The sequence below is a fragment of the Phlebotomus papatasi genome, chromosome 1, assembly GCF_024763615.1.
Source record: "Phlebotomus papatasi isolate M1 chromosome 1, Ppap_2.1, whole genome shotgun sequence".
NCBI classification, from domain to species: Eukaryota; Metazoa; Arthropoda; class Insecta; order Diptera; family Psychodidae; genus Phlebotomus; species Phlebotomus papatasi.
This window is the reverse complement of record NC_077222.1, coordinates 31368433-31391255: the sequence shown is the minus strand read 5'-3', so window position 1 is coordinate 31391255 and position 22823 is coordinate 31368433. Positions and strand designations below refer to the sequence as shown.

General features: G+C 37.2%; 3 protein-coding genes across 5 annotated transcripts in view; 2 read left to right on the top strand and 1 right to left on the bottom strand.

The window, feature by feature from the left end:
- LOC129798800 (ATP-binding cassette sub-family G member 8) overlaps nt 1–9542 on the bottom strand; it is a 68068-nt gene extending 58526 nt beyond the window's left edge. For 2 of the 3 annotated variants that reach the window (XM_055842149.1, XM_055842151.1), the window contains exons 1-2: nt 9091–9542; nt 7578–7606 (exon numbers count right to left, since the gene is read on the bottom strand). In XM_055842149.1, the coding sequence (XP_055698124.1) occupies nt 7578–7606; nt 9091 (30 nt within the window). In that variant the 5' untranslated portion in view covers nt 9092–9542. The remainder of the gene's footprint in view (nt 1–7577; nt 7607–9090) is intronic. The other variant, XM_055842152.1, reaches the window with a different exon arrangement.
- A 134-nt stretch (nt 9543–9676) lies between these two features.
- Nucleotides 9677–21943, top strand: LOC129798805 (ATP-binding cassette sub-family G member 5). Its single transcript, XM_055842160.1, has 9 exons — nt 9677–10368; nt 10445–10744; nt 10816–11114; nt 12549–12692; nt 20502–20669; nt 20727–20901; nt 20967–21003; nt 21067–21205; nt 21275–21943. Exons 1-9 carry the CDS (start codon nt 10315–10317, stop codon nt 21765–21767), a joined length of 1809 nt encoding a protein of 602 aa, XP_055698135.1. The 5' UTR covers nt 9677–10314; the 3' UTR covers nt 21768–21943.
- LOC129798802 (uncharacterized) lies at nt 12872–16100 on the top strand. Its single transcript, XM_055842154.1, has 2 exons — nt 12872–13459; nt 13551–16100. The coding sequence occupies exon 2, from the start codon at nt 13621–13623 to the stop codon at nt 16021–16023; it is 2403 nt and encodes an 800-aa protein (XP_055698129.1). The 5' UTR covers nt 12872–13459; nt 13551–13620; the 3' UTR covers nt 16024–16100.
- Nucleotides 21944–22823: the final 880 nt, after the last annotated feature.

Here is a 22823-nt window from a genome sequence, read left to right as displayed (position 1 = left end):
GTTTAATTTTGAATCTAGTGGAAGAACTTTTTACACCTTTAAACACAAACAAGTCTCAAGATAGGAGCAGATAAAGCGTCTTTTAATTCAGAATCGTAAATCTTTAATTTTCCCATTAAAAAAAGCATGTCCACGATAAAATTGTTCCAAGTGTTTTTATATTATTATGACAGATGTCACTAGCTCCGCATTTTCGTTGTATATAAACATTGTAACACGTGTTTTTACCTTTCTTTTAGCGAAGCTCTCATCAAATTCTGTTCATTTTTCACTGAGATACGAAATAATAATGGAAAAGAGAAGGAAACTGATAGTGTATCTGAAAAATTCTGGAATTAATTACGCGAACCATGGATAACTCACAAACACCTCCCACCAGACCGTCCGGAGGGTGATTCTTCGATTCCTCGACAGTAAAACCACTTCCCAGAAAAAAAAATCGGAGGTATTGGAGATCGAAATTTGGAGAAGAAGGTGATCATACGCTACAAGAACAATCTTTCGACATCTGTGAGGGATATGGCTAAAAAACTTAAATGTTCTCCCAGCGTTGTAAACAAAATCAAACAGAATAATGGACTGAAGACTTATAAGGCCAAACAGCTCCTCACCGCACGGATGCACAAAGTCAGCCAGCTAAAACACGAGCTCGTAGGCTGCACGATAAGATGATGTCTGGCTTTAGTGAGTACATCTTGATGGATGATGAAACATACGTAAAAGGAGACTTCAAAAAATTACCAGGACAGCAGTATTACACCGCCAAGTTTTGCACAGGATGTAAGAAAAAGTACAGGTACAAAAATTTTGAAATTTCCAAAAAAATACATGGTTTGGACAGCGATCTGCTCATGTGGACGTCATAGCAAGGCGTTCTTCATGCAGAGCAACATGAACTCGTCAATTTACATCACGGAGTGTCTCCAAAAACGCCTGTTACCTCCTGTACAGATGCCATGACATACCCCCGATCTTCTGGCCAGATTTGGCGTCGTGCCATTACTCAAAAGCAACCAAAGAATGGTACGAGGAGAACGACGTTCGTTATGTACCCAAGGAGATGAATCCGCCAAACAATACAAATCTCCGTCCAGTTGAAACATATCGGTCTATTAACAAATACAATCTCAAGAAGAAGGCTAAACGCATCGAGAACATCGAGGACTTCAAGGAAAATGGAATGAAACAACCAAAAACCGCGGTGATGATCTTGTACAGACCTTGATGGGAGAACTCAAGAAGAAGATTTGAGATTTCGCCAATCAAATACTTGAATAAAAAAACTAATATATCTAATAAATCTACAATGAATTAAAGAAAAAAAATATTTTCTTTTTTTAAATATTATGTAGACTTCATTTTTATAGCATTATTTTTGGGAACAATTTTATCGTGGACATGCTTTATTTATTTTAAATCATAAACCGTGCTTTATCACTGAATTGAGGTTATAGGTATGTTTCAAAAGTGGCAAAAAATGTTTTTCTTTTTACAAAAAAAGTAGTGCACCTCAACGGGTAAAGTAAAAGAATGCTTAAAGAAAGTATCCCGGATTCTAATCCATTATACCTCAACACACTGGGAAAAATAAAAGAGTCACTGGGTATCCTTTTAAAAGGATCATAGCCTAAAAGGCTCAATTGCATTAAAGTAAAAGGATAAATCATTCTTTCATTGAAAGATCACTTCAGTGATTCAAGTAAGTGGTGGCCTGGTTGTCGTGCAGTGGCCCTTTAAAAAGTTCTTCAACTCGAGCTTTTCAAAAATAACAACAGAATCTATTTTAATGATCAAATTGAATTTACAGAGCAATTAAAATAATATCCAACCGGAAAATGAAACCGAACCGATTGCTTGATTGAAAGCAAAGTACCATAAGTCATTTATTGAGTATATTAATACATATTCTATGGGGAATTCTAGTGCAAAATTTCACTGGAAATGGAACAGTGTTCCTATACTATAAATAATACTATAAATAATACTATCAAATGGAAAAATCGAAGGGTTGAGGGTTTTCGGCAGATGATCGTTTTGAAAAGAGTCCTCAAAGTAAGCTTTCAAGAATCAAAATTTCGAACTTTCGTAAAAGGTCAATATGATCCTTCAAAGAAGGATCGAAAAGAATCATTTAAAAGGCCAAATCAGATTTGAAAAAGAGATTGCAAAAGACTCAATTGGACCCTTTTATATGACTAATGTCACTGTAAATTTGGTAGTGTTAATCCTTTAAGGACAACTAAAAAAAAAAAACATGACCTTTTATTGATTAGGAAAATATTTTAGCTTCTAACTAAACAATAAAAAAAATCCTTTTTGGGTTGTCATTAATCCAAGCATTAATCCAATTGCATGCAATGAGCTTAAATACACTTAACCCTTTAAGGACGTTTGGGTCATCGATGGGTTACCGATGACCCAAAAAAAATTTTCCTGTCTATCCAAAGTGATTTCTTTAATTCTAATCTTTGTACATAATCGTAAAATACAAGATTATGAAAATCTAGAATATTAAGCGCTCGAACTCCACGAGAGAGCAGTTTCCATAATCTTTTTTTTTTTGTAAAAATCCAGGTATTTGCATTATAGTAAATATTTAAAATCAAAAGTTACGAATTTTCAAATTACCGCATTGATGAATAATTTTTATTTTTTTTTATTTTTGTATTTAATTTTTTTTATTAAAACCTTCTTGGAATTTGAAAAAAATGCTCGAATTCAAAGAGAAAGCAATTATATAATCCACTTTTTTCAACCTGTGACTCAGCTAGAGGACAAACGGTAAGGGATATCGACTTCCTTTCCCTCCAAAATCATGTTTTTTGGTTTATTTCGAAAACGCCTCCTACGATTTCTTTCAGTTTTTGAATATGTTTTGAACACTGAGAGAAATCCGAAAAAGTTAAAATAACATTCCGGAAATGTTAATTTTACCCTGCATTATTAATCCGAAATCGGTGTAAATATTACCCTTTTTAGGTGTATTAGGGGTTAAAGTTACCCTTTTCCATGTTAATATAACCCTTAAAAAGGTGTAAAATTAACATAAAAAATGTTGATATATTTTTACACCTAAAAAGTGTTAAAGTTGCGAGGAAAAAAAGTTAATCGCACCCTCTTTTTTTCTCATTGAAGGTAATCAAGGCAAATTTTTCGTCCTTAAACACCAAAGTTCGAAATCATTACGATGAGTTTTATAAAGTGAAAATTATCAGTTATAAGTACTATCAGGAAAAGGTTTGGGCTAATTTTGTCCCTATCGTCCATAGCGGCAAAAAATACATCGAGTCAGACTAAGATTGTAGATTTTCGATCTGTAAAAAGGGTCTCGTCTTTATAGTCGAAAAATATTTTGAATATCAAAGTAAATATTTAACAACTTTTGTTCTCTATGATTTTGTAAAGCAATTAAATAATTAAAAATAAAATAATGTCAAGTCCTTCTAACTCTTCCCACATCATATTTCATGAAAAATTGATGGGTGAAAATGCTTCCCTGTGGGCGTTAGGTAACACAATAGATTGGAAGAAGAAAATTGTGCCAAATGATCTTGGTTGTACCAGTGGGTCTTATGCTGGAAAACCCTCCAATTATTGTGTCCTCCATTCAATCACTATTATGATCGGTATTCGACACACGCTGTGGGCTCCATGAATATGAAAACCATCATCTGTTTTGCGACTCTCTCTCTCTTCTAATACTTATAATAAAAATATTTGCATGTTGAATAAATTTTGCAGGCGAACAAAAATGTCATTGAGACACGCCCAATTAGTTAGAAATCATTGCAGAAAAATAGAGCCAACAAATCACGATGGAAGTTGGATAAAAAGCCCGCGAAAATGGGTTAATTGCTAGTGTCCACGGAAGAGATTGTGTGTAATCAGTAAAGGGTTCAAAAGGGTTATCCATGGATGATAGGTATATAAGTCCATGCTACAAGAGAAAATGCAATTTGATGAGGAATTTAGGATAGAGTCCCGTTTTGGGATGCGGCCCGAGGGGATTTTCACAAAATTATATAGATCAACGAGAATTCCCATTGAAAGATCACTGATTCACACAGTGTACCGCTTTCCATCCACAATTCCATCTCATCAGGGAAATTGCTCTGTGTGAAAGAAAAGGTGGGAATGGCTTTCAGAATTGGCACACGCAGTAGAAAGATTCATCTCCATCCACATCGAATTTCAATAGAAACTGAGTCAAATTTAATGATCGAGTGATCGTCATGCACTCAAATTACCACCTATTTAGCAATGAATAGTTTTGGGGAAGAACAAAATGACTAATATTTTCATTTCAGCACGCATTCTAAACTCACACCTTTCACACACCATTAGTCAAAAGTTGACTGGAAATTAACTACTTTGGCAAACTAATACACTAGGCAACAAAATTTTTAGTTAAAGGCTCGCAAATAAATAAATCACAAGATAAGTTAATTTCATGAATCCTATTGACGAAAATATAAATTTTAAATTTTTCCACTTTTTTTATTGAATTTACCATTGCGACCAAATTTATCGTGCTTTTTGAATATATTTGACAAATATGGAGAGGTTTTGGAATGATCTATAAGTTTTTGTAACATTTAAAATTCATACACTGACTGAGAGAAATCCGAAAAAGTTAAAATAACTTTCCGGAAATGTTAATTTTACCCTGCAGTATTGATCCGAAAACGGTGTAAATATTACCCTTTTTAGGTGCATTACGGGTAAAAGTTACCCTTCTTTCATGTTGATTTTACCCTTAAAAGGTGTAAAATTAACATTAAAAATGTTGATATATTTTTACACCCAAAAAGTGTTAGTTCTGACGAAAAAAAGTTAATCGCAGCCTCTTTTTTCTCAGTGTAGTAGGGTATGACTTTTAAAATAACGAGAGGATCACAGTACTTCTTTTTTTAATTTAGACTTTGTTTCACAATCCGATCAGATAAAAGAATCCACTATTTTTAATTCTTATTGCCTCCAATTCGTTTAAACTATTGAAGTTGAACCATTTTAGAATTTCTCTGGGAAAATATAGGAACAATGTAAACCTAAATAATTTCATGTTATGCAGAAATAGGTTAAATTGTCAAGAATCTCACTTAACTGCTACATTTTAGCATCAGACCCATTTTAATGATACACCACTTAATACTTCCTGACGATAACTAATAAAAAAGACACATTATTTTACTATTATTGCAATAATTTTATTATATCTATAACTATTAACCAGTAGGGAGCATTCTTATACATCTTCCATACAAAACCATGGTGCATGGTACACTTTTTCTCAAGTGAATTTTTAAATTGAGATATAAAGCAAATGCAATAATTTAGAGACAAACTTTTACAAAGTGGAAAAAAGTATTTAATATTATGCATTGAGTACAAAATTTATAACTATTGCATGAAGATGACAATTCCTAAGATTTATGTAAAATAAGACATACAATTTGCAAATTTTTGCATTTTTCATAAAAAATTACTATGTCTAACGTCTGTTTGACCTTTAACACAATAATGAGCAGTAAAAAAAATCAAATAGCTCGATAAAATGAGTTTAATTTGGTCAATAATGGTTCCAGCACACTTTAGATCAGGAAAATTTCATGATATCGAAATTCGATTCGAATCCCTTGCTTTCTAGCACGCTTTGAATGTGTCTATCTCATTCTTTCGCATTCTTTTTTCTTTTAAACGTAATCACAAATTCAATTTAGCTCAGTCGAATTTAAAGAATGAGATAAATGTATGTAAAACGTGTAAGAAAGAAAGGGATATGAATTTTGATTTCATGAAAGGTGTGCCGAAGCCATAATGACTCTGAGTTTTTAGATCAGAAAAATTTCATGAATTCAAAATTCGCATTTCTTTCTTAGACATTTTGTACATGTATGTCGCACTCTTCTTCTTATTCTGAACATCAATAAATTCAGTTTTGCTAAATCTAATTTTGAGAGCGGAAAAAGAAATAGACGTATTCAAAATATTTAAGAAAGAGATTTAGATTTTGATTTTATGAAATTTTATGCCTCCGGCGTACCTTTAAATCTGCAGTGAGCAAGAACCGTTTAAAACCGAATAAACGTTAAAATAAGTTTGTCCATGTAGCGTTTTGACCATGGACGTACAATTTTCATTTGACGTTTATTCGGTTTCAAACGGTTCAAAAAACAAAACTAAAGATGCTTATTTTCAAAAGCTTTATACGTAGCGCACAATAACTTTTGTTTTGTAAACATGTTTTCGAAATTATCTATAAGAGTGAGCGAGATGACTAGATCTAGATCTCACTCGCGCTCATTTAAATGTCAAAAACATGTTTACAAAACAAAATTTGTTGTGCGTTGAGCATTAAATGCAATTCCCTCCAATGAAAAGTTTCTGTGAGCCATGAAAACGTTTTTGTACCCCTTGTCTAAAACCGTTAAAATCGGTGCAGAAATACCATTAAAACAGTAACAGAATTTCTTTAAAAAGAAACTTCCTAAATGGATTTCATTGTTCGAAAGGTCCGCATAAGAATCTTATTGATTTTTAAATAAGCTCAAATTTATAAAAAAAAAATGACATTTTACTCATTTTCGAGCAAACTCTTGGTCTTTGCGTTCGAAAACCGAATTCTTTTGGGGATAATCTACAAATTTGGCCCCCTATTAGTAAAATCCTGGCTACGCCATTGACACTAAATACAGTCTCTTATCAATCCTTAATGACAGGCACCTCAACCTATGGATCAATCTGGTCTAGATCAAGATATAGCGGCCCCACGTTCACAATTTTATTCTTGGTATCCCGGGACCTCTCTTAATAATTTTCTGAATTCCCTGTATCCGCCACTGTTCCAACGTCTTTTCAATTTAACTGAATTCAGTAACTAAAATTCTCCTTTTTTCAAATTAAAATTCGAAGATTGAAATTTAAATTTCATTTTCAATTTCTTATTCTTCCTAATTTTCTTATTCTTATGGCTCCGACACACCTTATAAATCAGGAAAACTTCATAAAGTCGAAATTCACATCCCTTTCTTTTTCTAAAGATTTGCATATATCTAGCCTTCTTTTTGCACTCTTCTTCTTCTTTTTAACATCACATTAAATTTTGTTCAGTGCAATTTTTGAAATAAAATCTATCTATCTCTATCTGTAGATGAACAAATCTTTCTAGAAAGATAAGGAAGCGAATTTTGATTTCATGAAATTTTACCGATCTAAAAGGTGTGCCGGGAGCATTATTATCTTAATTTATTAATTAACGTCATCTATCAGTCAGTATCGGAACTTATTGAATAAGGTCCTGCTGTAGTCCTATAACTTTCTGTGATTGGCTAGAACTTAAAAGCGCTCAAATTGCTCAAAGCTTGAGCCAGTCAGTATTCACAACGAGACCAAAATATTTTATGTGACTAAATATTTATTTGAATGTCAATTTACTCTAATTAGAATATCGTGGTTCGCTAGTTTCAAAACATAAGATTTCTGCGCCAAAAGAATTGTTGCCTAGTGTAATACTACAGTTCATTAAAGATAATGTTTGATGGGAGAAAATAAATGGTATGTGAAGGTTAAAGACTTACATTCCGAAAAGTACGTTCTTGACGACTCACTAGAAAGTGGAAGAGACAAAAAAGAGAAACGTTAGGAAAATCAGTAGATAAACATCAATTAAAAAGGTGCAATTTGTCAAAAATGTATCAAAACTAAATGATCATTTGCGATTATTGTGTGATCTCACGCGATCTTTAGTAATTTTCATGTGATTTTTTTGGCGATCTGCAGAAATTTTGAGATGATCTTCACTGATTATTGATGCGAAAAGATCACCACAGGCGTTCGAAAAATTATCAAAATTAACTCTCAGTGATATCGTAAATTGCTATTATGCTTTAGGTGGGGAAAAAAGTTTCTGGGTCAGCCAAAATATTGATGGCTTTGAGGTGTATGAAATTGATTGGTAAAAATTGTGATCTTCACGGTGCAGACAAATGCAATCAATGGACCGTTAAAGCACACAGAACGCGATTCATTAAATTGCGATCACTTTGATGGTGCAAAAAAGTGGCACGACAGTACTTGAATTTTATTCTTAATCACATCTTTAATGGGATGACGATGGGAATTGGGATATTGTATTTCCTCCTATTCATTTGCCCCATCATATCAAAACATTTTAAGCCCAGAGTGAAGAAAAGAATATTGTGTTGGGAAAAAGATCACATGTCATTCAACAGATAAATTGCACGCAACTCTCGCTTGATTGATGCACATCGTCCTCGATCGAGCGGATTTTTGCCATCTTTTTGGGCATGATGGGTTAGTCACCAAAAAATTACTTGGTAAATTGTACCATTTTGTACAAATCAATCTGTAGGCGTCTCTCTGTGGCATTTATGTAATGATCACCTAGTTACGGTTTGTGCTTGGCGACTCGTGTTATTTTGCAATAAGTCTTGTTTTCAGCAAATTAAAAATCTCCCGCGATCAACGAGCGGGAAATCTGATTAAACACTCTGATTGGGACTCTTGAGGATTTCTTTTTTTTTTCCATCGATCTCTGCATTCTGCACGCGCACGTTCATTCGATCCTCGATGGCGATCTTGCAGTGGCAACCGCGAATGCTTTTCATCTGGCTTATTCGCCTCTCCCCCTCAACAAAAGTCGCCCCATAAATACTTAATGAAATAAAACAATAACCGGTCGCAGAGTCTCAAAATAGCACCGTTTAAATATTCAAGAGGTGGTTGTGATCGCTTTTTTTTGGGTGATCTTTCGCCTGGTGAGCTCAAGAAAGTCCATACCATTGATGTTGGATTGGAAATGTGACACACATTTTTGGAATTCTCAGTGGATTTATGTCATACATTTTTTTCTCTCTGTGTCATTCGTCGAAATTACATATATATACACCAGAATGGTGAAAAAGAAGAAATACTCAATTGGCAAGGTAAGAATCGCTTCGATTGATCTTCTCACATTGGTGCTACATCTCCACCCAAAAGATCACGTCAGAGAAACCTTCATCGCCATATGAATAAATATTGTGACACGTCTGAGATTCAAGAAGAAGGCGTACCAATTGGCGAACTTACTGATTTTCTTCTGCAGAATACAATATTAGGTGAGATAATTTAATCCATAGAATTGCATGTCTCGATCACCACGAACTAGGTGTTACTATCATTCATAGATCCATCCGTGTTACGATCATTGCACTCGCGTTGAACAAAAAAAAGAGAAACAGAACTATGCAACTGAGATTGGTGCGATCACAGAACACAGGATGATGGGTTCTTGCACACAAAACACTAATCAAGCCACAGCACCGATCACTGATGAATTCCAACAAGAAAACGGTGGTTGTGATAGTAATGAATGATGATATTGCGGTTGATATGTGACCACGATGGTCTGGTTTTGGTCCAATTCACCAAATACAGCTCTTTTTTTGAAGAGGTCAATTTTGGTATCCGGCACCGCGATCTTCATACGATCTGCCCGATGCCAGTGCAAGTAAATGACTAAAACAATTGTGACGCCATCTTGAACAAGAACCGTGAACGCTACACATACATTCGCGATCCACCTCAATTTTTACCTGTACATCCATCATATGTTCACTCAATCCAGTGCTTTGTGCCGTTTGTGGCTCTTTCAGGCCTTTGCAGAGATACTTCTCATATAGCCACTAAACACTAGATCGAGTGTACAAAATCAACGCGCAACTGTATTGCTGGAGAATCCACGTTGATTGTTTAAAGAGCTCACCTATTGCACCTGTGTGAGGTTGAAAATACAAACAAGACGATCACTGGACGATACTAAAGATCATTAGCCATACTAAGAATAAAAAGCGTGAAGTAAACCTCGATAAGAATCAATAAATCGAAATTGGGAAAATACGCAGGAGTCACGTTTGGGTCATAAGGTGAAAGTACCAAACTATTGATAGAAATGCTGTCCCAATTGTTTGATTTAAAAGCCTCTTCAGGTAAAATGTTACCTGTTGAACAAATACACAAACGACAGGTAACGCTAAAGTATTGAGTCACACAAAATCATCATGGGGCCTACCACTACACACTAAAGACCCCCGTTTTTCCGAGAGAAGCTCAACTCTGTGGGATCACCTATAAACTCTCAGAGCTGCTACAGTACAGTATTGGTCGCTGACGCGATCGCACTCAATGAACGTGCCTTCCTAACCATCTATCTTGTGGTCCGACCCAAGAAGTTGCGTAGACTAATCTGTGGTTGTGTGCAATTGATCACCAGTTACTTGATCGTGTGTGTCAGACGCCAACTCCAGCTCCACAATGATCGGGAGTGATTATGTATTGGAAGCGCACAATATCTATCACACGACAGAGGTAAGACTCCCTATGGCTACCCTTCCCTGGATAACCAATTTGTCCATTGATCATGATTTAAATGTATGACCTACAGGTCGATGGGGGTGGATGCTTCAGCGGTGGAGACACCTCAGCACTCGTCCTCAAGTGTGTCAATTTAACCGTGCACAGTGGAGAAGTTATGGCGATCCTAGGATCCAAAGGAAGCGGCAAGAGAGCCTTGCTGGATGTGATCGCAAGGCGCGGAGATGGCTCCACTAGAGGACAGGTCTTACTAAATGGAGCTCCTTTGACCAAGAGCCTATTCCAGCAACGATGTGGATATGTCACACATGCTACTAACTTTATTCCCGGACTTACGGTTTCGCAGACCCTGCATTACACCCCCACCATTGTAAGTGTACTAATTGAAGAGGTCCTTTACTGACCAAACTGTAACTAATACTTCATGATCCTACATTACAGTTTACTGGCTACTTGAAAGCTTCAAAGGTCCGTCAGATTCTAGCTGATCTAGCCCTGTCTCAAGTCAGCAATAAAAGGGTAGAATACCTTACAATCAGCGAAAAGAGGCGACTTGCCATTGGTGTTCAGTTGGTTCGCGATCCAGTTATGCTTCTCTTGGACGAACCCACTCAAGGACTAGATCCTCTCAGTGCATATCTATTAATCTCAATCCTGTCCAATTCTGCTAAAAAGAGTGGTTGCGGTGTCCTGCTATCCCTTGAAAAGCCTCGTTCAGATGTATTTCCCTTCCTGGATAGGTAAGTTTTGATAATAGTCCTACTTTTATAGACCGTAGATGCGGGAGACTTTGATCTGCAGGGGTGACTTTGTCCCTCTGCTGTTCGTAAACTTTTCCTCAATTCTAGAACTTAAGGATAGGTTTTCACCTATCGGATAGAGTAGATCGGATCAATGAAGACCATCCTTTAAGCTCATCTACGGTAGTACATAAATCCTAGGTGACTTTAATCTGCGGGGGTGGCTTTGTCCCTCTGCTGTTCGTAAACTTTTCCTTAATTCTACAACTTAAGGATGGGTTTTCACCGATCGGATAGGGTAGATTGGATCAATGACGAGCATCCCTTAAGCGCATCTACGGTACTACATAAATCCTAGATGACTTTGTCCCTCTGCTGTTCGTAAACTTTTCCTTAATTCTAGAACTTAAGGATGGGTCTTCACCGATCGGATAGGGCAGATCGGATCAATGAAGAGCATCCTTTAAGCGTATCTACGGTAGTACATAAATCCTAGGCGACTTTGATCTGCGTGGGTGACTTTGTCCCTCTGCTGTTCGTAAACTTTTCTTCAATTCTAGAACTTAAGGATGGGTTTTCACCGATCGGATAGGGTAGATCGAATCAATGAAGAGCATCCTTTAAGCGCATCTACGGTACTACATAAATCCTAGATGACTTTGTCCCTCTGCTGTTCGTAAACTTTTCCTTAATTCTAGAACTTAAGGATGGGTCTTCACCGATCAGATAGGGTAGATCGGACCAATGAAAACCATCCTTTAAGTGCATCTACGGTACTACATAAATCCTAGGTGACTTTGATTTGCGAGGGTGACTTTGTCCCTCTGCTGTTCGTAAACTTTTCTTCAATTCTAGAATTTAAGGATGGGTCTTCACCCTCTTCACCGATCGGATAGGGTAGATCGGGTCAATGAAGACCATCCCTTAAGCGTATCTACGGTACTACATAAATCCTAGGTAACTTTGATCTGCGGGGATGGCTTTGCCTCTCTGCTGTTCGTAAAGTTTTCCTTAATTCTAGAACTTAAGGATGGGTCTTCACCCTCTTCACCGATCGGATAGGGTAGATCGGGTCAATGAAGACCATCCTTTAAGCGCATCTACGGTAGTACATAAATCCTAGGTGACTTTAATCTGCGGGGGTGACTTTGTCACTTTGCTGTTCGTAAATTTTTCCTCAATTGTAGAACTTAAGGATGGGTCTTCAACTATCGAATAGGGTAGATCGGATCAATGGAGACCATCCTTTAAGCGCATCTACGGTAGTACATAAATCCTAGGTGACTTTGTCCCTCTGCTGTTCGTAAATTTTTCCTCAATTCTAGAATTAAGGATGGGCCTTTACTGATCAAATAAGGTAGATCGGATCAATGAAGACCATCCTTTAAGTGCATCTACGGCATTATATAAATATATATTTTTTGTTTTTTTAAGAGCGCTGTTCCTTTGCTTGGGCGGTGTGGTTTACTCCGGAGGTACTAGGGCTATGTTGGAGTACTTCCATGGAATTGGTTTCCCTTGCCCTCAGCTGGAAAATCCTTTAATGTATTACCTGTGTCTTTCAACAGTTGATCGAAGGTGAGTGTAGAGCTCAAAATATTCTTTTGAGCAGCCCCTTAGTTTCCCGCCACTCAATTTATGAGCAAAATCGTGACGAACGCGCCAATACCTCTCTGGATTTCATGACTCGGTCTCGGTATCACCTCCGCGTTTACGAGGGTCCACAGCGGTATTTTTCTCCTCGCTCTGGCCAGAGATAAATTTACAGTAGATGGAAAGAGAGAGGAGGAGTCCGCAAACCGAAGGTAAAAAAAAGAAACAGTGGAATTACGTGAGTCACGCAAGTGGTGAATACGTGACATGCTCCAATACACGCATGCGTCTCCTTTTAGTATGTGTGTTTCTATGTTTATCATCTCTGTCTGACCAGTGGCATGTGTATGTCGGCAGAGTGGGAAGGTGAGAAGTGGTTGGAGAATCCATTGGATCGGGCTTTCCCATGTGTTCGTGAGATATTGTTCGGGTGTGTTACATGGGCCGTGAACTGTGGAGGAGAATTCTCGGTCGTTCATCGATTTCGAGAGACACGTACGAGGGCTTGTGTGAGTGGCGACATTCGCTATGTGGACGATGTGGAGAGACTCACAGAGTCAGTGGTTGGTTGGCAGTGAATGTAGCTGGTTCCTGTGCTGCACGAGACAAACAAATAGAGTGAGATAGATACATCAGTGACAAAGTCAATTATTTTCTCCTTGGGAAGAAGTTCCAAATCTCGTCTGCGTATTTTCCCAATCTTGGGAATATCTTTCGGTAACTGGAGAATTCCAAGAAAGGGCATTATAGAGGTGAGTTGACCCACGCACACCTTCCGTGCTTCGTTGCAGATGTGAACAAAGACACCCTGTAGATACCAGTTTTTTTTTTCTCTCTTCACAGTGGACAGCCATTTCGCGTCCGCTAGCAATCCACCGTCCAGCCACGGGTGACTGTGTGTGTGCTGAAGACAATGAAGCAAGAATACGGACCCACATCGTCATGCCAGGCAGTTCTGCTGTCACGAGCAGAACTTGAACAAAAACTGCGCGAAGCGAGTGATGAGATCGACATTGTGATGCCGGAGAATATCAAAAGTCACGTTTGGAAGTACTTCAGGCCCATTGTCTATCGCGGTGTTCGCCAGAACTTTGTGAAGTGCTTGGATTGCGACAATGTGTTAGCTTACAAAAGTAAAACAGGCACAGCTAGTCTGTTGCGCCACAAATGTGAGGGTCGATGTCGCGAAACCCCTAATGAGACAGCTAACAGCCATCGGGCCTCCACTTCAACTGCTTCCTTTCTTCCTGATCAATCTCAAGAAATGGTGGATGATGACAGGGATTCCCAGACCATGGGTGATGATATTAAAGATGACATCACTATTAAAGAGGAACCAATATTTGGCTATAGCGATGGCTCATTCCCTGAACCAGATGTCAGTATGGAGGAGTTGGATGGCAAGGCCGATCTGAGTTTTAAGCTGCAGAAGCACGAACTGGAAGCCCTTATTCGTGCCAATGATCCCAGCATCACAGCACGTGATCCCACCAAGTACAAGAATCACATGTGGAAGCAATTCAAGATCATCTACTACAACAGCATCAGGCAGGATTTTATCCGCTGCATGCACTGTGGCGTAGTGCTGTCGTACAAGAAAAAAACCGGAACGGCAAGTCTGGTCCGACATAGGTGCAATATGAGGGCTCCATCGAAATCACCTCCGCGGGTTATCCAGGGCACTTTAAACTACGCCCCAACGTCCTCCGCAGATGACATAACAGATGCTGAGCATGCTAATCGGCAGCAAGCCATGACGTCAGCCTTGGTGTCGCTGATGCCACATTTCCTGGCCAATTCTGGTCTACGTGGGGAGTCAAAAATCATTCCTCCTGGTGATTTGGCCCATTTTGCTACGGCTCAGATAAAATTTGCCGCCCGGGATCTCCTGCCACTGGCATTTTTCCAACAGCCAGGTTTCCATGAATTTGCTCAAATCCTATTAAATATTGGTGCTGAGTACGGGCACCAGAGTATTGAGAACATCCTCACAATGCCCCAAGAATTGGCAGGAACGCACATTGAAGCGGTGATGGCGCAAATGAAGGAAGAAATCAAGTCCGTTCTCACCGGCAATGACATTTGCGTATGTCTGGATCTGTGGCGTCATCGTGACGACATGTGCCTCACCGTAGAGGTCTTCCTTATTGATGAAAACTTCATCCTGACTCGGTACAATCTGGGCTCTCGTGTCCTTCCTGAAGCAAATGCCCAGAACATTCGGGTCATTGTCCATGAGATACTCAGTGAGTTTCTCGATTCCGTCCAGCTCGAAGGTCTAAAAATGGTGATCCGGATGGAAGATACTGTAATTCGCGAAGCATTCCCCAACGTCACTGTGATGAACTGCATGTGTGAGATATTAATCCAGGTACTGGATGATCTTCTCACTGAATTTCCCACATTCCTCAAGTCAATCGATGACCTTTCGCACCATTTGATGCAACAAGGTGTGGTTTCCTTCAAAGAGATCCTCGAAGCCAGCTATCCCACACGATGGCACAAGTACTTCCGGCTCTTGAAGGCCATTGCAAATTTTTCCGAGACCTACCACAGTGAAGAGGACATTTTCCAAGAGTTTTTCAATGAAAAACTCGAAACTATTATTCAAGTGCTAGATTTCCTGGAACCCTTCCAACAATCCCTTGACAGTGTCCGCTCTGAAAGTAACACCACCCTCAATGAAGTGTACCTGTGGACTAAGAAGTTCCAGCAGAGTGGTCGAATATTGCCCAAAAATGGCGAATTTGTGGCACACATCAAAAACAGTGCTAATGCTTTACTCAAGAAACACTTCACTGTGTCTCAGTATCACAAAATAGCCCTATTCCTTGATCCCAATTTCAAGAATATGCGTTTCTTGCATGAAGATGAGAAGAATGATATTCTAGATGTTGTACGGCAGAATCTGGAAACTGTCATGGGATCTAGTACTGATGACAGTTCTTCAGCCAATAAATCCATCAAGATGAATCTCAGTGAACCCATTCCTGGCACTTCAAATTCATCACTGATCAATTTCATGGAATTCATGGACAATTCCGTGTCTGAGGAACCCATTGAGACGGAAATTAAAACTTACATGGACATTCGTCTCACGGAGCCCGTGGATGTCCTGCAATTTTGGAAGGGCTTCAATCAGTGTCCCAGTCTTAAGAAACTGGCTCGCCGTGTGCTCAACATTCCCGCCACATCGTCCAGAAGTCGCCATGTCCTCAGTCCAGACAGTATTTATGTGTCGGAGAAGATTCAGAATCTGCCCAAGGACGAGATGATTCCATTGCTTTTCCTACGCCAGAACACAGGATTACACTAAATATCCACTAAATGCTTTTGTAAGACACTCTTCAGGTGCAAGACATTTTAATAAACAATGTGAATTTCTTTCAATAATCCACCCAATTTTATATTGAATTTTGTTTTATCAGCAGCGGTAGTTCATTCTTGTCTATAGAACAAGAATCCTAATTCTTGTTCTAGGCTTCTAGTTAGTTAAATTCCTCACTGATATTGAATCACACACCAACCCGACAAGAAAAAGAAAAACAATGATAAATTCATTGCTTCAGAACACTTGATTTCATTTCAGTTTTTGAGGTCGCTTCGCTGGCTCCTTAGGAAAATGCTCATCTTGTCCTATCCGTAGGTTTATATCTATATGGGTAATTTGGAATCATTTCTAATTTGGAATTTTGAGATTTCCTCACTGTTTTAGATGGGCAAAAGAAAGGAAAACGCGAAGAACTACCCCTTGAGTGTAAGTAGGCTTGTCCTTCTTCGTGATCTTCTCTTCTTTTTCCAAGGGGAAGTTGTTAGCTTGGAAGTGGTGTACACTGAGGTGGAAGTACTGCGGAAGTGGAAATCTCAAAAATGTAATGATTTATGCGCTTTTCATTTAATTACAGTAGAAAAATTACTTGTGAGCATATAGCGCAATTAAGGATTGTCCTGAGAGTTAAATTAATGTTGTTTTTTATTGAAATTATTTTGAGTTCCTCATCAAAATTATGGTTAAAAAAATTCAAATATCGTTCAACTAACGTCCACTGTTCCAATGAAGGAAACTTAATTGATAATGCCTTACAAATATTTAAATTTCAAATTACATTTTCAGTTGGAATAATGTAGTAATGGTCGATTCTTTCGGATGGTTTAGCTGGTTTAGCTACAGGAAACTATCAGAAATAACTATTGGATGATTGCATAAGTTCGTAGGCCACCCAATGCAAATTCAATAGTTAATACTTTCAAAAATATAATTAATATAATCAAGAGTGTAATTTCAATTGATCCTGACCTAATATTTGTCCTTCAAAGATATAGGGGAAAGTACTGTCCCTTCGAACGTTCATGCCTTCGAATATTGTGAATTTCTTTTGGTTTTTCTAAAAAACTTACACATTTCTATCAAATATTAGTTAGCTTATTATCAATTACGAGTCTCCTCCAAAAATAGAAGGCCTAGTGATGCGTTTTTATGCTTTTAGAAGAAAAAATTGAAAATGAACTCAAAGCTTCATTTTGGTATTGAATTTTACATGTGCTTTTCCTATTTAAAATGATTTTTGGAAAAAAGTGACTAGTGTGAATGATAAAGGGTTAATTAAAGTTGATTATCGTCAACATAGTTTTTCTCGAGAAGGGTACCATTTTTGTGGGTGGTGGATAACATGCAAAATCACCCCATATCTTGCCTTAGAATTTAAGAATTTCATGCCTTCGAATGCTTATCTAGTAACACTACCGCCATTATGTCATATGTTATTCCACAACCTCACATTTTTGTATGTTTTGCTTCACATTGCGCTCGAAAAATCCTCAAGGATTCTAGCAGTAAAGCAAATAAATTCACCGTCACTGCTGACTAAATGCATCGTATATAATGTACTTACTTAAAAGTAGGATTATTCTTGTATCGTGAGGAAAATAGCAAATTTTGTAGCTTTATTTTCATTTCACTCCAATCGGAATGGTTATAGTGTAATGTGTTGTCTTTTTGAGAGTCTGGAAATGATGGTCCGATGAAGATGTTTAAAAGTCTTCAAATCGGTACGTGGCTAGGGTTATTTCATTGCTCACCATGGTGATCTTGCAGGATCACACAAAGGCAAGACATTTGGATTGATATCATTTAAGAAACAATTTCCAAAATTTTGTTTTTATTTGTTTCCGGAAACAAAATAACCTCAGGTTATTGACTTCAAAATGGCATAAAGTATCACCCTTCTCTTTTTACAGTCGTATTTTAGGGTTGTCATATCGATAATATGGCTTTTCCAACAATTTATTCCTACTGGAATAGCAGTATTTCAGAAAAATTGGAAAAGATTCTTTTTGTTAGCGTTTTTCTCTGTAGTAATAGTTTCAGTGAGTGTATTAGACCTCAGTCTAATCAATAATAGATTGTTTAGTGTTTCGATAGATATATTTTCCGAGAAAATTCTAGATTCAAAGGCATGTAACGTCACATACGAAGGCAAAAATTGTACCATGCCTTGGACCAAATCGACGCAGTAGTTTTATTTACCTCATAAAAAGAAACTAAGGGATTTTGAATGGTAAATGATATAAGCATGGGATCTCAATTAACTAAAAATTTTTTTCGGTGTAATGAAAATTGGGATTAATTTTCGATTTTCTCACAAAAAAAAATCATCAAGTTTGAACTTCATATTTGTGGTCCAACCTAGAGTATTTTCCCCTATCAATTCCATTTTTTTAAGGAAAAGATCCGTTTTTCTTGAAAATAGTTCGAAAGGTTGTTTTTGACAGTTTTTGGGAAAGTTACATTTTTTTTACATATTATTCGATATAAATTGGAAGAAATGCTAATCGGAAGGCTCAATTAACGGAGATTATTCTAGGTTTTGAAGAATTTCCTACTATACAACCCCTTTAGCACTTTGACAACTTCTGTTATGAGACACACAATTTCACGTTATTGCCTTCGAAAATTATGCTTTTTTTCTTTTGGCCAAAAACTGAGTTTTCTCAAAAAAAACTAATCAAAACTAAAAAAAATGCTCACTGTTCTTGTCTTCTATGACTATTTCATCGAGTTTAGATAGCCTAAATTAAACAATTTCCCTGAAATCTTCTTAAATTTGCAACATCGCCATCGTGAGATGAAGGTCAGTTTTTCCAATAGGCTTGACTGTTTTTTTCAAGACCTTTTCCATCACTTTTTTCCAATCGATCCAAAACAAGATTATTTGTCGTAACAAACGAGGAGAAAAATGGCCACATTCGTTCGGTTCACCTTAAGCATTTCAGTCAAGAAAAATGTGGAACTCATATACCGATCTTGGAAATGTATCCAATATTTTGGAAATAACGAAATACAAGCAAATTATTCTTTTACAACATCTTAACAATATTTTCAAATATTATGCATAAATTTTCTTCCATTAGGATACTCACAATATCGTTATCAATGTTAGAGGCCGTTTAAAATGGCGTTGATCTTTCGAAGGGTATAAATCCCTATTTCGGAATTTACTAAGACACCTTTTAATCATTCTAAATTGAAGAACATGATCTAAATATAGAGAGATTTTGTATAGAAGACATACCGTCCATTTTTTTTTTCTAAATAATTTGAATTGAATTGAAATTATATGAACGCCCAAAATGCTTTTCCGTGCAAATCCACCACTTCTTATCTTAAATGGCCACTTACGTCCCTTTAATAGACAGGGCATCCTGCACAACACCTCACGATTACACACGATCCAACTCGGATCAACTATCTGAGAGAAACTATTAAAATTCAATTTTAATAGTTAAACAAGTTTTTTTTATTTTTCAGTTAAATTAAAATGCAATTGCGATATTGAATAAAGTCAAAAATAATAATCCAGCTGTTGAAGAAAATTCACATTAGATTTTAACCGTTTCTTTTAAATTCAAACGCTGGAAGTGCCTGGAAGTGCAGAAGTGCTGGAAATCATCTATGGCACTTCCGGAAGTGAGGAAGTCTTTGACATTTTTCATACAAATTTAATAAGTGCTGCAAGTGGTGTACACGAGTTTTCCACTAATATCTCCCCTTGTCTTTTTCTCTTTGCCCATTTGATACTGAAACCCGAGAGAGGATTAACCCATTCAGTCAATGTACCAGAAATACTTGAGATATGTTCATATTTTGGGATTAGTTTCCTACAGATTAATAGATGATTTTTTTTGTAAAGAAATAATTTTTATCCATTATGCGCGCCCCCATGGGAGCCGCCCTCAAACACGCGTCTTAACGGTCATTGAATTTAAATTCTGCACATTAATTCATTACAAACTCTATTGATTTAGATAGAGTAACTATCCAAAGAAACACATTGGCAACCAGAATTCAAATCAGGAAAGAGGATGAAGGTCAATTTTAACAAATTCGACGGGATGTCGTATTTTCCGTCCGCCATTTTGAGCAAAATTTTTCATGATTTCACGTGAAGCGAGAAAAGAACAATAAAATGTATTCCTATCTCTCTCGGGCTATTTTTTCCAAGTAATTGAAGGCCTAAAGTAAATAAAAATCCATTCCCGACAGAAATTCGAATATCAATTGCCCTGGAATAAATCATCTAAAATCACTCAATTTACGTATGATGTATAATACCATGGTAAGGAATGGGTTAAACGTGTTTCTATAATTTATCTTTTTATTTTGTGTGCAAATATCGGCTAACATCACTCGTCACGATCGCCAATTTGCAAATTATGCTGCGATTTGAAAAAAGTAATTAATTAACGGTTATCTCTTGAAACTTGTAAAGTTCTTTCATGCTTTTTTTTTTGTAGAAGCCGAGATCGTTTCCTCGAGTCCAGTCAGCAAATTGAGGCCCTTGTTGACCGATTTGCTCGAGAGACTCCAATTCCCGAAGCTCCCATTAACCCCATGACAGCCGGAAAGGTACCCTTGGCCTATGGGAAACCCAACGAGATGAAAGTCTTCGGGACAATCTACTTGTAAGATTACCTTGATCTTCTACAAAAACAAATTGCAAACTGATCTCTTTTTTGCAGACGGCTTCTGGCTTCAACATTTTCATGCGGTTATGCTGGTATGAAAAATCTATTTCTGAGATTATTTGCACTTCCTCTGGCCATGTGTACCCTATGGCTCTTCTATACAAACTTGAAGGACGATCAGAGGGGCTTCTTCAGCAAGAGCGGCATGGTTCTCAATGTTTTGGGATTGGTAGCTATTCTTCCTTTCACATTGAATGATCTCTTGCACGTGTTTATCATTTTCTCATTTTGTAGGCGTACGGTTCCGGAATCTTGACGACGATCACGACTTGTGAGTTTTACAATTAACACATTTCTTGAAATTTGTTATACAATTACGGTTTATTTCAATTAGTTCCCACTTGGAGAAAGAGATTTATACAAGAGAACGCTGAAGGATTGTACTCAGGAGCTTCTCTACTGATAGCTTACGACTCCGTTTCACTCCCATTTTCCTTTATATCAGCAGCAATCGCTTCATGCGTGGTCTATCCGTAAGATTGCACTCTACTTAATTTACTTTCAATTGAAAAAAAAAATAATTGTAAATTTTTTCATCCCAGGATCATTCTCAATCCCTCCAGGCCCATTGGGACAGCCTTCCTTTACCTCTTAATAGCACTGTGGACAAGTTTCGTTCTTGCAGAGCAGCTCTGTATCTTATTCCATTTGTTCGTCAAATCGAGGATCAACACATCAGTTGCAGTCGCCTATTTACTCTGCATCAGCCTCTCTATGGCCAGTGGTACAGTGAGATCCTACAAAGGTCTCCTTCCATGGCTTCAGGACAATTCCAGAGGAACTCATACAAGATACGCCTCTTTGCTGCTCCACAATACATTCTTCTTGTCCCGTCCTGTCAGTTGCACTGCAGGTCCTCAGACAGTCTGTGTGGCACCTTATGACTTCCTCCACGAGCGTCTTGGCAAAGCTGATCCCCAGGAAAGTGTTGATCTTGCACTCTCAATTGCCTTCCCAATTGGACTAGCCATCATCAATATGATCCTCTACATGATGCCACTGCCCAGATTTGTAAGGAGGAAGTTCAGAGACTAATCTTCAAATTTCAATACTTAGGTTTAAAAGAATATTTAATAATTTTTTTTCTTCAACTGATTTTATTTTCAAACTTATTCAAATGCATTTTATAACGCCTGAATGTATGTGATTTGTAAGCGATCGTAGATTTAACGATCAGTATGAGTGAAGACAATAAAAATCTCTTCAGAAAATTTTTAGAAAACTAATTTAATCAGTCAATTGATAACTTTGATAGCACTTGACCTAGTTAGCTGAGATTCCTTACAATCTCAGTTTTTGTGGTCTCAGGTGAAATCCGACCTTGTCAGATCGGACCCGAATTTCGGATTTAGGGTAAATGTCCTAATTCAAAACCATTTCCAGACGCTTTAACTTTGACGGAAGATTCAACACATTAACTCTTTCGTCTCTTTTGGGACTCTGAGTACCCAAAGCAGCATATGAATATTCTGTGAAAAACCGTGTTTTTTAATTATTCAGAACTGAGAAAAATTCAATTCTTTTGGATGATTACAAACTATAAGGATGTCCAAATGTAAGATATTTTTTGTAGGACCTCAATTAACTCCTGAACTTAGATATTTTTGATTAAAAAATGGTAAAATTGGCTTGCAGCATATGCCGCGGTCCGGAAAGAGTTAAGTTCATATTTTTTCTGAAGAGAATTACATAAATTTGCTCCTTGACTCTTCTAGAATGTTAATGTTTAGTGAAAATTCTTTAGATATAATTTGAAAACCTCTTAAATACAAGAAAAATACGCGAGTGTAAAATGCTTCTATTGGAAACAAATTAATCCAAACGGAGACAAGGGAAGTTTCTAATTGGAGACAAAGAGTGTAACTTCATGCACTTCTCATACTTAGAAATAAATAGTTTAATCTGATGAGAAATCTAGTTAAGAAAACTTTAAAAAATATCTCAAGAAATTTGTTATTACGCATATTATTAACATTTTGCTTATATTTTGAATTTCTAGCGACAGATATTCTTGCATACTTATTTTGAATTTTCATAAGAGACCAGTGAAGCTACTTTTGGAAAAGAGAGTTTTTAAAAAAAAAATGTATT